This window comes from Sceloporus occidentalis, unplaced genomic scaffold (genome assembly GCF_023333645.1).
Source record: "Sceloporus occidentalis isolate IW3139 unplaced genomic scaffold, rSceOcc1.0.p SCAF_5, whole genome shotgun sequence".
Taxonomy (NCBI): domain Eukaryota; kingdom Metazoa; phylum Chordata; class Lepidosauria; order Squamata; family Phrynosomatidae; genus Sceloporus; species Sceloporus occidentalis.
The window spans coordinates 41,308,210-41,323,954 of record NW_028316985.1 but is presented as its reverse complement, the minus strand read 5'-3'; the positions used below and the strand labels follow the sequence as shown (position 1 = coordinate 41,323,954).

Below are 15,745 nucleotides of genomic sequence, written 5' to 3'. Positions count from 1 at the left end.
AGTATAGGCTGAGAGGGCAGAACACATTATAGCAACTGGATGTTTTACTCTTAGCCATGAAAATGTACATATCTTGAGGGTGAGATGAGTTGCATTTCTATCACGTCCAACACGCTTGAATAAAAAAATTCAAGAAAGGCCCTGCCTTGAATTTATTTTTCTTTAGCTGCTGCAGATTTAATCCCTTTTTACAGAGTAAAAAAATGCATGTTTAGCATTCTAGAAACAGGGGCTGTACATGATACACTATATAAAATGCTCTTCTTCAGTGTTCCAGCCAACCCTACTTCCTACATACTCATTTCCTCCCTCCCTCTATTGCCAATGATTTTTCATTCTGTTCCCAAATCAACCGGTGCTATATAACTACTGAGCACACTCAGTTCTTATTTGCTTGTTTATTTTCCCTTCCTTCAAGTTTTTTTAAACCATAAATTTTTTATACTCTTGCAAATCTCAGGTTGTTCCCAGACCCGCTGTAACCTCCCACTTATGCATGGATGGTTCCATTTTGTAAAGTACCGACACTTGGAACACTGAGGTTATTATGAACATATTTGGTGTTTTTCTTAAGATTATTGGTAAATGAGAATGTCCTAACTCAAGTTTTTATGAATATTGTTTTTAAAACAGTTGTACCTAAAGCCCAGGACTTAATGGAATCAATCCATAGAAAATATAGTTGGTAAAGATAATCATGAATAAGTGTGATGGCAGTTATATTGTTTTCTTTCCCTGGTTAAACATGTATTCCTTCCTGAAGCTTTATACAGAATTAATCAGGATAGTACTAAGGGAACTAGATGAACATTAAGTTCTGAATTATATCTATACTGACAGTAGGTTAAGGAGATCTAAAATATTTAATATATAGTGAATAATGCAACTATCTTAGGATCATGATGTTTGCATGCCTGGGAGAATGTACTTGCTATTGCATTACTAGCACTCTGGTTCTAAACCTACTTACTTCTGACAAAGCCTTGTTCATGACAATGGTCCTTATTTTGGACCAAACACAGGATTTTATCACATCACTTTTGAAAATATCCTCCACTGCTGAAAGTGTATTCATTGCATTGCTTTTAAGAGACAGGATCCTGTCAAGCAATATGACTGATATCAAACTGGCTGTTATTTGTGGACATGAGAGCTCCAATATGAAATGCTTGTTAGCTGACAAGGGCTTACTCCAGTATAAATAAAGCAACCTATGCAGACAAAACCATGTGCATGTATAGCAGTTTCTTTCCTTGAGGTGACTAGGAAAACCTACTCAGTCATGAGTTCTATGCACTGTTTAAAATGCTCCATGTAACTTGGGTGCATTTGTACCTGTGGCACTCAAGAACAAGGATACAATATGTAATTGATGTAAGGATGACAGGGTTCATGTACACAGAGACCTGAAAAATGATTGAGATGCATCTGTAACCTTTGTAAAACACTTGCAACAGTTTTGTATTGAGATGCCTGAGGGCAGGGAAAGTACTCCTTGCCAGAATTCTGAACAAGCTCATTTTTTTCAGTAGGCTATAAATGTACCAGGGAAGGAACAATATTTGTTTGGTTATATCATAATTCAGTGAAGCTATATAAAAACAATTTATTTGAAGGGGGAAATGCAAAATCCAAATTAATGTAGTACTTTCATTCTGTGAACTCAAAACTCACAAACACATGCAGAATTTCATGTTCTCCAGGTCTGTTCATTGGACAAGTTGTTTATAAAAAGCTGGTGGTAGTAGTGAGAAAACACCAGGGGGAAATGCTGGACCAATCCACGTTAACGTCATGGTCTATCTAATATAGTTTTGGGATATTAAGCTTCTTAAGATAAAACGGGTATTTCTAGACTAATATCTAGACAAAGCCAGTGGTTCTCAAATTTTGGTCCTCCTTTGTACGTCAGCTCCTATAATCTCTGACCATTGGCCAGATTAGCTGGGTCATCTGGAATCTGAAGTCCAAAGCATCTCGTCCTGATATAAACAATAAACAGTGGTTTCCTCCCCACTTTTGAAAACACAAAATCCAGGTGTTGTTTTGCCTTCATCCTTGGGCAATACACACAGATTTACTGATTTGTGGAAAACAAAGAGAAATTGGAAAAATTTTATATTAACATGTGTTTTTATATTAATAAAAGTACATCAAATAGGTTTCTCACAGTGAAAACTGGAGAGTACTATTGTACCTTTCATGGGTGCAGAAGAGGGATTTTCAGCTGGTATTGTTTGTTATTTGGTTTTCTGGCAGCTATAACATGAATGGGGAAATGTTACAGTGGTTTAGGTGCATCTCTCATCATTCTATCCATCTTCCTCTTCCACTTGTTCAAATTTCACTTTCAAAAGCTAGAAATAATGGAAAGCACATGTTAGAAAAGTAAAAATGCATGTCTGCAATTTTTTAAATGGGAAATTACTGTAGAAATTTTCTTCTAAATTTGTTTAAGCTCTACTTCAGTCAGGATGTATCTGTAACCTTTGCAAAACACCTGGAAAGAAGTGGCTTAACTGGATTTTTTCCACTGATAAAAAGGAGTGATATATAATAATTGAGGGTCAGGAAAACTATATGTTGCATCTTTAGTTACATTTATAGATCCATGCCTCTCTTAGAAATATGCCATCATAGATAATACATCGCCCCAGTTCAGCACTGAAAGCATTAACAATAACACAGCATTAAACTGCTTCCCCCAAATCACATCACTCACTCATGAGTCGAGAAGATGTGCCCTGAATGCGAATAAAACATAGAGTAAAGCAAAGCTAATAGCGTCTTCATGACTACCCATGGGGTTCCCTCTTGCAACGGAAAATTCATTTCAAATATTATTATGAATTGCTGAGCTGCATACAGCCAACATGAATAAGAAGTGGTAATTTATTAGTTTTAGTTACATGTGAAATTTTAAAATCAAGGCAAATGGCCAAAGGTGTAAAACAAATATGAGTCATCAACTCTAGTAACAAGTAAGGTGAACATGTGCAATGAAAACAGAGTGTGAGGGACAAGAGGATGGAGTAATGAAATGCATATTCTCCTCCCCATTGCAGTCCCAATTGTCTTCTAAAACCATTAGCAAAAGGCATGTTGCAAAAAGAAATGAAGGCATTTTTAAAGGGGTCTTTCCATACAATTCTATTTGATTCAAGCAATAAAAGAAGGAAAAGGTTCCTGTATACAACTGAGAACAAAAGTTAGAATTATACTAGCCATTGTATTCCTCATTACCATGTATGGATGTGAGAGCTGGACAGTTAAGAAAAAAGATAGGAAGGATTTCAGTATCTTCAACCGAAGTTTGGCACATAGGAGGGGGGAAAGTGCAGCTGCTATATTTCTTCTTTCATACAGGTAATAAATTATATCAGGTGAAAGTACCTCAGCTCTGCCTTCATTCTTTTAATGAGAGGTGTTTTAATATTGTACCAGTTTAGTTCTATTTTAATGTGCACTTTTCTGTGTTTTTAATTGTAGTGTTTTAATATGTACGTTTCTTTGTGTCCCAATTTTGGAGGAAAAGAGGAATATAATAATAATAATAATCATCATCATCATCAACACCAAATCCTGTAAAAGCTATTTTTGAGAGATAGCAACTCCCAGGCTGACCTGGCTGGAGAATTCTGGGAAACATAATTATACAAAAGGAGCTTTTCCAGGCTAGGAGATATATTCATGAAAGGTAGCAAAACACTGTGGACATAACTGTCTTAAAATGAAGAAATAAGCATAAGTTAGTTGTGGAAAATATGGAATAATGATAATCCATTTTTAAAAATAAATAAATTATATACTTTACTACATTTTATGTCTGAAACAATAATGGTAATAATGTAAAAACATAATGTTAAAATTAGTCCCATTTCTTAAGGCAGACATATTTTCTTTCTTATTAACATGACAAAACTGTAAATACTGAAATGCTGGTAAAGTGTTGTTGTTGTTTTTTGCTTTTTATCTGTAAGCCATTTGGAGTTGATTGGGGTTGATTGAAACTCCAACAAAAACATGAGTTCAAATGCACCCTGCATCTTGTTTCTACCCAGCAACTATTTCACAATGGCATATTCCCTTTAATATTTGAGGCAACATTTAGCCATCTTGATTTGTAGCCACTGACTGTCCCAATCCCCATTTAAAACTAGTCAAACTGGCAACAAATATGTAAACTACATACCTATCTTCAGTAAACTACATCTTATGGCAATGAGTTACAAAGTTTAACTATGGCCTTTGTAAAGAAGGACTTCACTTTTATCTGTCTTGAATTGTTCATTTTTCTATAGAGCTGAATGATGATATTTGAACTTGCATTATTAATATTCAGATTGTTGTTACTGTGTGCCTTCAAGTCATTTCTGACTTATGGCAACCATATCAAGGGGGGTTCTTGGAAAGATTTGTTCAGTGGGGGGTTGGCATGGCCTTTCTCTGTGGCCCTGTGACTTACCCAAGCTCAGTGGATTTCCATATTTGAACCATGGTCTCCAGAGCTCTAGTACAACACTAAAACCACTATTCCATACTGGTTCTCAGTATTCATATACAACACTCTTTTTACAAAAACGGCACTCTACTTTTGCCTTCCTTAGTATTAGCCAGGATTTCTCAGTCAGAGGTTATACTTAATCTACCACAATTTATAACGCTCTACCTTTAATCAGTTTTAGACTGGGAAGTTTATGGATTTATTTAACCATGATTTATTCATTCATGACTATCCAGATTAGTATAGAGTTTAAACATTTGTTGACCTTTTATCAGCCCTTTCTAAAGCTCTGCCAATGTTTATAATGTATTCATTCCGAACTGTACTCATACAGTGTTACTTTTTCTTTTCTGGTAGGTGAAAGCTCATCTATTCATGGGGCTGAAAAGTGCGAGCAGATCTACCAAAAGAGAAGCACATCAAGCTATTTGTTACCACAGTGTCCACCTGTGGTCAGGCATTCTTCACTTCCACAAGTCAGAAGGTCAATAAAAATGGAAGCCTCTTCTTCTGGATCTATTATATTACCAGCTCCAGTTGGGAAACCAATTACTCATCAACCAGGTAACATATTTCACTCCATAATTTTCTGATTGCTTTACACAGCTGATACATGCTATGAAATACTCATAGCATTTAATCAAACTTGCATGAAAATCAATCTATAAATCAATGCCAATAGATTGATGTTCACATTAGCCTTTGTCAGTATGCTTGCTTACAACCTCAGTGGTTGACAACCATCTACAGCAAGAGCAAAGAGAATTTGGTGATTTCAGAAAAACTAGAAATATTTCACAGCTTCTGAATTTTCTGTCCAGAAAATCACCATTAAGTGTTCTTTTACTGTATGTTGCTTGCTGTTCCTAAACACTCATGCTGTAGAGCTCATTGCGACAGCAGTTCTTCCCTCTTTTGTTTTCAGTACATATAGTTTCACAGGAAAAGCTCATGTTTATCAAAATGACTAACAAAATCAGTTCCCTTTGTGGCCTCAAAAGACAGTTCAAAATGAAGATCTTTCCATTATTCCTGCCTATGTTGTGCCTGACAAATACAGTCGGCCCTCCACATTTGCTGCTTTGACTTTTGCAGATTTGATTATTCACTGATTTTATTAATATGTACTCTCTAGAACTGCCTAGGTCCTCCAGTGCAACTCTGTGGCCAACCTCTGCAAGACATTGTGCTGAAGAACCTAAAGATTCCTACAGAAAATATTTCTGTAGGCATTTGTAGGTCCTCCAGCACAATTTATGGTCAACTTCCAGCAGATGTTGACCACTGGAGGACCTAGAGGTTCCTAGAGACGGTCTTTCAGGTAAAAAAGAAAATGGCTTTTTCATTTGCAGTTTTTCCACTTTGATGGGAGGGCCTACTCCCCTAACCACAGCGAATGAGGAGAGCCCACTTTATCACAGTTTATGAATATGCAGGAGTTGTACAGAAACATCACCATCACCCCAGTGGTGTTTATGGAATGTTAGCATCTGCAAAGCAAAATCACTATTTTCAGCAAACCAGCTATTCATTAGGGCAGGCATAGGAATCATGTGACCTTCCAGATATTGGACTGTGAGTCTCAGGAGCCCTTGCTAACATAACCAATGTTGAGGTATACTGGAAGTTGTAGTCGCAGAATATCTAAAGGGCCACATGATCCCACTTATGCATTATGTAAAATATATAGATAATATATAGAGTTTGTGTGTTGGCTAGGACTAGGAGCCAAGAGACCAGGGCTCGAATCCCTGCTTAGCCATAGAAATCCTCTAGATAACCTTGAGTAATTCACATTGTTTCAGCCTCAGAGGAAGACATTGGCAAACCTACTCTTAATAAATCTTGCCAAGAAAACCCTATGAGAGTTGCCATAAATCAGAGTTGAACTGAAGACATATAGCAACAACAGCTGCAGCTCTGATTCGTCCTCCTTGCTTGTTACAAGTGGCTGCATTACTTTGATCAGCTACTTCTCATCACTGATTTTACACAATAGGATTTACACAATGCAGGTGTGACAGATTTTATGGTCAGAGCTTTCCTTGGGTGAATTTGTTCAAAAAAGTATGACAACCCAATTGTTGTCATTACACTATATGTTGGTACATATAATACCATGAACAATGTTAGCTCTTTTCACCAAAAATAGTTCCTGAGTATGTATGTCTCAGTTTAGAGATGATATTTCAATATGGGTCCAATTTATTTAGTAGCTGCTTTGTAGATTATCTATAGTCCTTCCTTTCATGTAATTCCTTCAAAACATCTGCTTCCTTGATACTTTTATGTAGATTCAACTGAGAACTTTAGCCTAAATTTAACCTAATTTGACCTAAATATGTGAATTTATCTTCTTTGCGAATGACTTTGCGTTATCCTTTTTTTGGGAAATATTGTACACATCTAAAAACAATGATGAGGTGTTATTGTTTTTTGTTGTTGGTTTGTTTCAAATAGTTTATTTTCATTAGGCCATAAAGCACAGAATAAAAATGGAAATAATAATTGTAATTATTTGTTCCTTAGTCAAAAAACAGGTTTCAAAATAGTTGGGAAAACTCATTGGGAGGAAAAATAGAACAGCATAATTTTTCTAGTTTTCTCCTTGTATGAAATCCAAAAATATCTCATTTTGACATGGATAGTCCTGACTAATCCTCTGTAGTCCCACTTCTTTCAGCTGCTTTTAAAATGTCTGTTACTCTCTCCTTCACCCACTTTCCACCATACATCCTCATCTTACTTCAGTTACTTCAGGTCGAGCTTAAAGTGTAACAGTAGTTTGCACTCAGTTAACTCAGGAGCTGGGAGAGACGGGTAAGGGACAGAATCTTCTCTTTCCCAATAGGCTCAATTGAAACAAACTGCTGCAGACAATCCTAGTTTGCATATTCTTCTCCATTAATAATTTTTGGTATCTTGATCATGCTCTGGTATTGTTTGCTTACATGTGTCCTGTTTTGTTATCTTTGAAATGTTGGAGGGAATAGAACCTGTTCCCAACAGTTCCCAGTCATATGTTTCTGGGAAGCTTACAAGTTGGGCATACAGGTAGTAGTTCTCTTCCGGTTGTTGTCCCTAGCACCTGGAAATAATAGGGATAGGTTTGATGTAGCCACCATGGCTAATAACTATTGACAGGCCTTACAGTGAGGTAGGAAGAGAGTGAGCATTTTTAAAGAAAGAAAGAAAGAAAGAAAGAAAGAGAAGACACCATAATGCAAAATAACATTTAGTGAATTACAGAGGATGCAAACTCTTAACAGAAAATTGTTGATGAGGTTTCTTGCTAGTTGACTTGAACAGTACAGCTCCTCTATTTTCTAAGCCTTCTTGCCTTCTCTTCTGCCCTTCTCTAGCTCCTAATAATCATCAGCCCACACTCAGGAGCTGCTAATTGCATTTTTTTAATTGCATAAAAATCAGCATCCTTTGTATTCAGTCATACAATAATGAAATCAGGACAGATCCAATGCAAGTTTGAGTTAGCACCAAACTGTATGTTGCCGAAGGTGGCAAATTGTCCTCCATCTTTATTTTCTCATTTTAGCCTTAGTCCTGTAGTATAACATGGTGCAGATTAATGTGTTGAGTCCTATGAAGCTTGAACAAGCTGTGACACATTAGATGGAGGTGTGTATTTGGATGTGTGTGTATGTGTGCACATGCATGCCAGTGTCGAGGAGTAGTTCTCCATATATAGCATACCAGCATGGCAGAGGTTGTAGATCAGCTCTATCCATGCTGTCTTAATCTTCTACTTGCATTTACTATTTTTAGTTACTAATAAGTTACTAATAAAGGAATCATCTGGCTACAGGCTCTAGTGGTATAGTCCAGTGGTTCTCAAACTGTGGGGCCAGACCCCTAGGGGGCCGAGAGTTGCTCAAAGGGGACGTAAGTCTTGGAGGCCATGATCTTGCCTCCTCCTTCTCTTCCCAAAGTTTTTTATAGCTAAAATTTACACATGCATTCAGTTAAATATTGAACTTACTTAAATACAACTGTTCTGATCTGAACAATGTTAGTTCCGTACAAAATGTTAAAGTATGAATATACATGAATTTGTGAATGAAAATACATACAATAAAATATTTTTACTCATATACTACATCGAGTGAAGGGGGCACGATGTCTACATGTAGATATAAAAGTGGTTCCCAAGTGGTTTTAGTACCAATGCTGCAGTCCATTCTCTGTCCCCATGACTCTCATTCTGCAACATCTGTGGACAGACAGGCTTTATGTCCAGATGTTACTGAAAGCAGATGTGACTACATTTCTTGTTGTTTCTCTCTCCCTCTCCATATTACTACTTAGGCTCTTGTGTGTTCAAAACAGGCTGTTAGGAAATATTTTTGTTCTCTGTGTCAGAGCTAAAGCACAAAGTCCATTCACCATGGGAATGAAAATGGCACTCTCTTCACCAGTGGTCTCTGTATTGGTTATAACATACAAAATCCCATTGCAGTGAATCTTTTCCATCTTACTGTGAATGTCCACACTGCCTTCATACGCTGGTTGAAATATGAAGCACTTCTTATGGAGTATTGCAAAAGAGATGGAAATGTTAAAATAACTTTGTATGTTATGGCTGGTTCAAGGATCAGTTATCACAAAACTGTTATCCCAGAAATATATTTGCAGTGCATATTTTCTAGTTCATTCACTAGCTTTTCAGGCAATCCTATATATATATATATATATATATATCTGGTTAACAATTTAGTAATAATAGATTGATTGTCACCACAATTAGTTAGAAAATTGGTTCTCTGGCCTCTGTTATCTTGTGTAAAGTGTTGTAAAGAAGTACAACTTTCATCCGTCTTTGCATCTAGATCACCTGTTCAGTGCATCTTGTAGTGCTGCAACATTTCATCAATGCATTCAGTTGGCATGCTGAAGCTTGTACAATATTAGATGGGTGAAATGATGTGCTTTGGCTTCCTGCTTTCATCCTTGTATATATTACAAACTGTTGGTATTTGGTATTTTTTTTAAACTTTTTTAGGTTATGAAATTTGCTATAGATTAAATGGAAACTTGTGCTTATTGTCTCCTTTATGTATTTTTTAAGGTTCAGGGTTGCCATGATAAAAAGAAAACATTGGCCTAGCTCAAGTGGTGTAATCTAACACCAAAAGAATTGAGACTTCCCTCCCACTCCTGCCCTCCATAGTACCAAAAACCTGTTTGCAGGCACACTGTAAAATGCAGTATTTGTAAGATGGGAAATTGCAATTAATTGTGGTCTGCACACAACAGCAATAAGAGACTTTTCACACTAGACAAATCCCACTCTGAAACAGGATTTTAAAAGTAGAAAAAACCCCTGCAAATGTGGGAAGTTTTTCAGACGCATTTGTGCCAAACAGCAATAACGCGAAAATAAAGTGAAAGTAAAAAGGTGTCATTTTTGTCCACTTTTTGTTTACTTTATTTTTGCGTTATTGCTGTTTGGAAGAAACGTCATCTGAAAAACATCCCACATTTGTCATTTTTTCTGCTTTTAAATCCCATTTCTCAGCAGGATTCGTCTAGTGGGATAATGTCCTAAGACCTATTGTTCCCTTGGTACGTTTTTCTGAGGCTGTGCCAAAATTGACCCCGACATCCACAAGATGCTTACTGGGTACCCCCAAACACACACACATTCAATCTCCAACTCCAGTTCCTCTCCTCATTGTACTTCAGTTTCATTATTCCTTCTGCTCAGATTCTTTCTGCTCTTGTTTTCTTCTCCTTTCTTTGCACCTTCATCACATTCTCCTCCTTTTTTCCCTTCTCTTCCTTCTTTCTCTCCTTTCTCCTCTCCCCCAATACACTTTCTTTCTCTTTTTGTTCATTCTTTCTGTCTCATACTCCTCTCCTTGTGTTCTTTGTGCTCATTCTTTTTGCTTACTACTCTTACCATTAGCAGCCCTTTTACACCTCAGCATTATAGCACTGTGATTCCACTTTATTTACCATGGCTGCATCCTGTGGAATCCTGTCAATTGAAGTTTGATAGGACACTAAAACTCTCCTTGAACTGCCCCACCCTGAGCTACAAATCCCAGGATTCCATAGGATGTCATGGCAGTTAAAGGGAAATCATAGCACTTATAATCGTGTAGTGTGAAAGTATCCAACATATCAAGCTCCTTTTTTCATTCTGTCTTTTACTCTGTTAACTATAACAGATGAAGTCTGACTTCGATTTCCTTAGAGTTCCTCCAGGCCCAAGGGTTGCCTAAAAACTCTCTGCAAGAATTTAGATGCTGGATACGACTGCGATTTCTTCCATAGTACATCTGATATTTTTTAAATTTAAAAGAAAGACAGAGAATGAAAAAGGGGCATTCTGGACCTGAGCAAGGAGAAAAGGCACCAGCAAAGGTGGAGAAGAGAAAGAGTAAAGACCGGAAAAGAACATGTGCCGTCATGTGCATGTCTGTACATGCACTTGCCTGTTTTTTTGAAAGCACAATGATATTTCTGTGTCTTTCAGGCTATAAGATCCAAACACACACATGCTGGTCCATTTCTCTTAATTTCCCTAATTATTTTAGGTGTGACAATACCAAAGCTTTGCACAAATAGAAAATAAATGTAAATTCTATTGTATGTTATTTTTCAGTGGTTAGCATTCACAGGCGACTCCTAGAAAACATTTAACACAGAATGCTTAATAGAGTTGTAACAATCAAAGGCAGGTGCTACTGTCCTGACAGTATCTTCAGCCGTTTCACTGATTTCAGGACAAAACTGGATTAAATTCACTCACCTGGCTTTTTAATTTAAGCTGGAATGATAAAATCCAAATCATCCAGAATTTGTTAGATTGTATATCCCCTGTGTCCTAGCCAATCGAAACGGATGATAGGTGATACAGTCCAACAACATGTGCACGTTCTCCAACCTCATATTAAGGGTTGCATTGCTGTTAAGGACCAAAGTCAGTCTAATTTTGTGAAGGCAATTCATGGACAAGTTTTCTTCTTTTATCGTGCAAATAGTAGCTATGGAGAAGCTAGAGTGGATTTGTACCTAGATTCATGGGGCATAGTGACAGGAAAAAATTAACTTTTTTCCCCATGCAAAAACTGCCCTCTCTGAAACTACTATTTGCATTTCAATGGAAGGAAATACCTAAATCAGTGGTTCCCAACCTTCCTAATGCTGTGACTCTTTAATACAGTTCCTCATGTTGTGGTGACCCAAATCCATGAAATTATTTTTGTTGCTACTTCATAACTGTAATTAAATAGGTGTTTTCCAATTGTCTTCGGCTACCCCCATGAAAGGGTCATTCGACCCCCAAAGGGGTCCCGACCCACAGGTTCGGAACCACTGACCTAAATGAACATTTGTTGGGGGACGGGACTCAAAGCAGGCTGGTAAAGGATTGTACTTTAAAGAATATGTTCTTTCATGAATATATCTTCACAGAAATAATAATTCTAGACAGCCAGCAGTTGCATCCACTGTTTCCTTCCTACCCATCTTTGCTGGAGTCACTATTAAACAATTGCAAACTCCACCAACCTCTTCAATTTCTTTAGAAGGAAGAGAGCATTATCAAGGTCATCAACTGGAAACACAAATACCAATAAGGCCTGATGCTCAGAAGAGAGATGTGGACTTTTCAGAAATTCTTAATGCAATACAAGAAAGTAAGTTATTCTGTGGATCTCAAGTTTTCAATATTGTAGCTATACCAGTAGAGGTGAATCAACACCTGATAAAACTGATGAGCAAGAAAATAGAATTACAAGAGTGATGTAGATAAATGGGTTTAGTGAACACAATAATTTTGAATTCAGACATAACTGTGTTAGAATGGAATATCAGTGTGTAAAGGTATCTTGTAGCACATTTTAGACTAAGCGGCAAAGCAGACAAGCATGATAGAGCAGCTTCTGGCTGCTCTGCCCACAATCACCCCATAAGTGGCTGGGGACTGTGGTGACCTCACAGACCACTCTGAAAGTGGGCCACCACCATGGTCCAAACAAGCCACTGGCAAAGAGAAAACTTTAACCACTCCTTTTTCCAGTGGCTTCAAACTGCCTTAGGCAGCCTTGGGACAGCTTCTGGCCATGTCTGGGGTGTGCATTTTCTGCACACCATGCCCCCGAAGTAGCCATCTGTTTTGGGCCTAATTGAACAAAAGACATAGCACAGTCTTTTATAGACACTGGGAAGCAGACAAAATCAACAAAAACCTATGCTACAACATGTTTTGCTCAATTAGTCTCTAAGGTATTACAAGATCCTTGTGCATACTGATAATGATTTTAAGATAGTATATTCCAGTCAGTGAAGCTACAGATGTAAATGTGAAAAACTGTATGTATCAGAAAATGTTGGCTACCATTTTTTGTTAGGGAAATCTGCATTAATAACTTGAACAACCTATTTTTCTGAATTTCTGTAGATTTGGTAGAGAAATTCTGCAGTTTTCTTTTTTGAATAGAAACATGGAGTGTAAAAATTACTTTATAGATAGTATAAATATATTGTAAGTATTGTGCTGGAGTACATCAACTTTTCACATTTTATTTTACTTTAGGCTCTTTGTACATTTCTTATGGCTATGTTGACATTGGGTTTTTAATTAAAATGTTAATTTTGCTGAATGGTGCTCATGAAGTCAGTTTCAAGACGTTTGCTAGGAAAAGAGAAGGATCTTGGAAATGAGTGATTCTCTTGATTTAAAAAAAAACCCTTTGTTTACACAATGAACTGCAAAGTTAAAAATTTACAAATTTTCATTAAAAATAATAACATGGCATTAATTTGAAGCAAAAAAAATGTTTTGGTGGTCAGCATAAGATTTCTGCTCAGGTCAATAATTGTGCAAAAACCTGCATGTCTCTAATGCAGTCAGTCCTTCTCCTGCATGCTAGGGTAAGTTGGTTGGTTTTAACATAAAAAGCCAAAGGTATTGTTCCCCTTTGACAAGGTTGTCCAGTTGTGTCTGTCTGTAGGGGGCAGTGCTCATCTCCATTACTAAGCCGAAGAGCCAGCGTTGTCAAAGATGACTCTGTAATCACATGGCCAACATGACTGCACAGAACACTGTTACCTTCCCCTCAAAGTGGTACCTATTTATCTATTTGCACTTTTTCATGCTTTTGAACTGCTAGGTTGGCAGAAGCTCAGACTAGTGATGGGAGCTCACTCCGTCATGCAGCACTTGGGCCTCAAACTGCCAACCTGCCGATCTTGCAATCATCAGAGTCAGCGTCTTAACCTCTGAGCCACAATGCTGTTTTCTCTTACTTTTTAACATTCAAATGTTTGAAATTAATCAAATTTGGTAGAAACTAAAGTGAAATGAAATTCACATACATCCCAATCATATGCAGTCCACCATGCCAACTGGCAATCAAACATTTCTATGAAAGGAACACACACCCCTTCCTAAATACTACAGAGCTGCATGGGCTGTTGCATAATTCAAGTAGAATTGAAAACATCATATTTATAATGTATAATTACAGCGCTCTAGAAATAAAGTTTAATAATAATAATAATATTTCACTGTTCAGTATATTAGTAAGCAAATTTCAACTGTCTCTCTTGCCCTCAATCTTACCTTAGAGAGCTAACTTCAGTTTACAATTCCATTTAAGGTTCTTCTTCACTACAACATGGGGTGTACTCTTGACTTGCACTTAAAATCGAAAAAGCCTTTGGCTTTTTCTTTGCATTTCCTTCCCTACTGAATGAATTACTTCTAATATAGTATTAATAATCTTTAAAGTATTTTTCATGCTCTTTATAGTCAACAGCATTTAGAGATTTTAATATACGGATTCAGTGCAGTGGAATGGGTGAACTAGTTACCACCAACAGCACAAAGAAACCTTTCGAACAAAAGCAAGCCATTTATCATCCATGATATTTTCTTTCTTAAACATGTTTCATGTGGTGATATCCAAAGTGTCATTGGCTGCTATATAGGCAACTGAAAGAGAAGACGAAAATTGGAATACATTTAAATGGTATAGAAGAAGGAATGACAGATTTAGAAAAAATACTTATTACAGAGAAACAAGAGATATTACTGTACTTAAATTATACAGAATACTTTTACAGTCAGCCCTCTGTATCTACAGATTCCTTATCCACAGATTCAAGCATCCTTGGCTTTTAAATATTTTTAAAAAATATAAATTCCAAAATGCAAACCTTGATTTTTGTCATTTTATATAAGGGACACATTTTTACTTGTATTTAATAAGACTTGAGCATCCATGAATTTTGGTATCCACAGAGGATCCTGGAATCAAACCCCAGTGGATGCTCAAGGCCCACTGTACGATGGGATACAGAAGATGAAATTGTAAAACATTTGATGATAAAGTGAACCCAGAATTTTGAATGTACTGTTGAATTAAACAACTGGGTAAACGTATGGAAGACAGTAATGATATATACTTCTTGCCAAAATATACAAGACAATCTCTATAAAATGCATTTCATATGGTATCCTATGCTGAATAAATTATCAAAATGTACAAAAAACAGGAAATAAATGTTGGAAACATGAGAAAGAAATAAGAACTTTTTATTATTGTTGGTGGATATGTGTAAAAGAGAAAAATTATTGGAAATTATAATTCATCTAATGACTGAGAAAATCTTAAAATTTAAAATTCAAATGATACCTGAAATTTATATGCTAGAGATGATAGATGAGGAAATTAACAATAATAGTGCAAAAATATTTTTATATGATGTTTTTTTTTATATGATGGTGACAGCTAGGATGGTATATGCTCAAATTTGGAAAAATAACAGCGTACCAACAGTTCAGGACTGGTTAACGAAATTACTAATTGATACTTCAGAAATGGACAAATTAACTTGCTTCCTAAAAGGGAAAAGTCTAGAAAGATTTAAAAATGATTGGGAATGTGTTATGATTTACCTAAATAATATATGGGAGGAGCTTACAACTATTGGATTTATAGACTAAAGACGTTTAAGACATTTAATCTATATATTTCTAATATGTAAATGTTTTTAGAAAATTTATGATAGTATCAGTTTATGAATATAAGGGACAGTATAACTGTATAAACGAATCCCAAAGACTGCTAGGATGGAAGCCAATGTATGTGGAAGCAGGTTATGAATGGAAGAAAATGTATATGTACAATGATTATTTTCAGTTATTTTAAATGTTTATGTTTATATGTTTATTTTTGTTAAGGAAAAAAGAAAAAGAAAAGCTAAAGAAAA

At 36.3% G+C, this 15,745-nt stretch overlaps 1 protein-coding gene across 6 annotated transcripts in view; it reads left to right on the top strand.

Moving 5' to 3' along the window:
* The window catches only part of LOC149312058 (anoctamin-4), a 186,539-nt gene that overhangs the window by 39,842 nt on the left and 130,952 nt on the right, over positions 1-15,745 (top strand). For 3 of the 6 annotated variants that reach the window (XR_016281224.1, XM_089523856.1, XM_089523855.1), the window contains exons 1-3: positions 3,554-3,697; positions 4,862-5,068; positions 12,055-12,165. Coding sequence is in view for 5 of the 6 variants with exons in the window: in XM_089523856.1 (XP_089379982.1) it covers positions 3,691-3,697; positions 4,862-5,068; positions 12,055-12,165 (325 nt within the window). In the remaining variant the exon portion in view is untranslated. Of the gene's footprint in view, positions 1-3,553; positions 3,698-4,861; positions 5,069-12,054; positions 12,166-15,745 lie in introns of those variants that run through there. The other 3 variants (XM_089523859.1, XM_089523858.1, XM_089523857.1) reach the window with 2 other exon arrangements.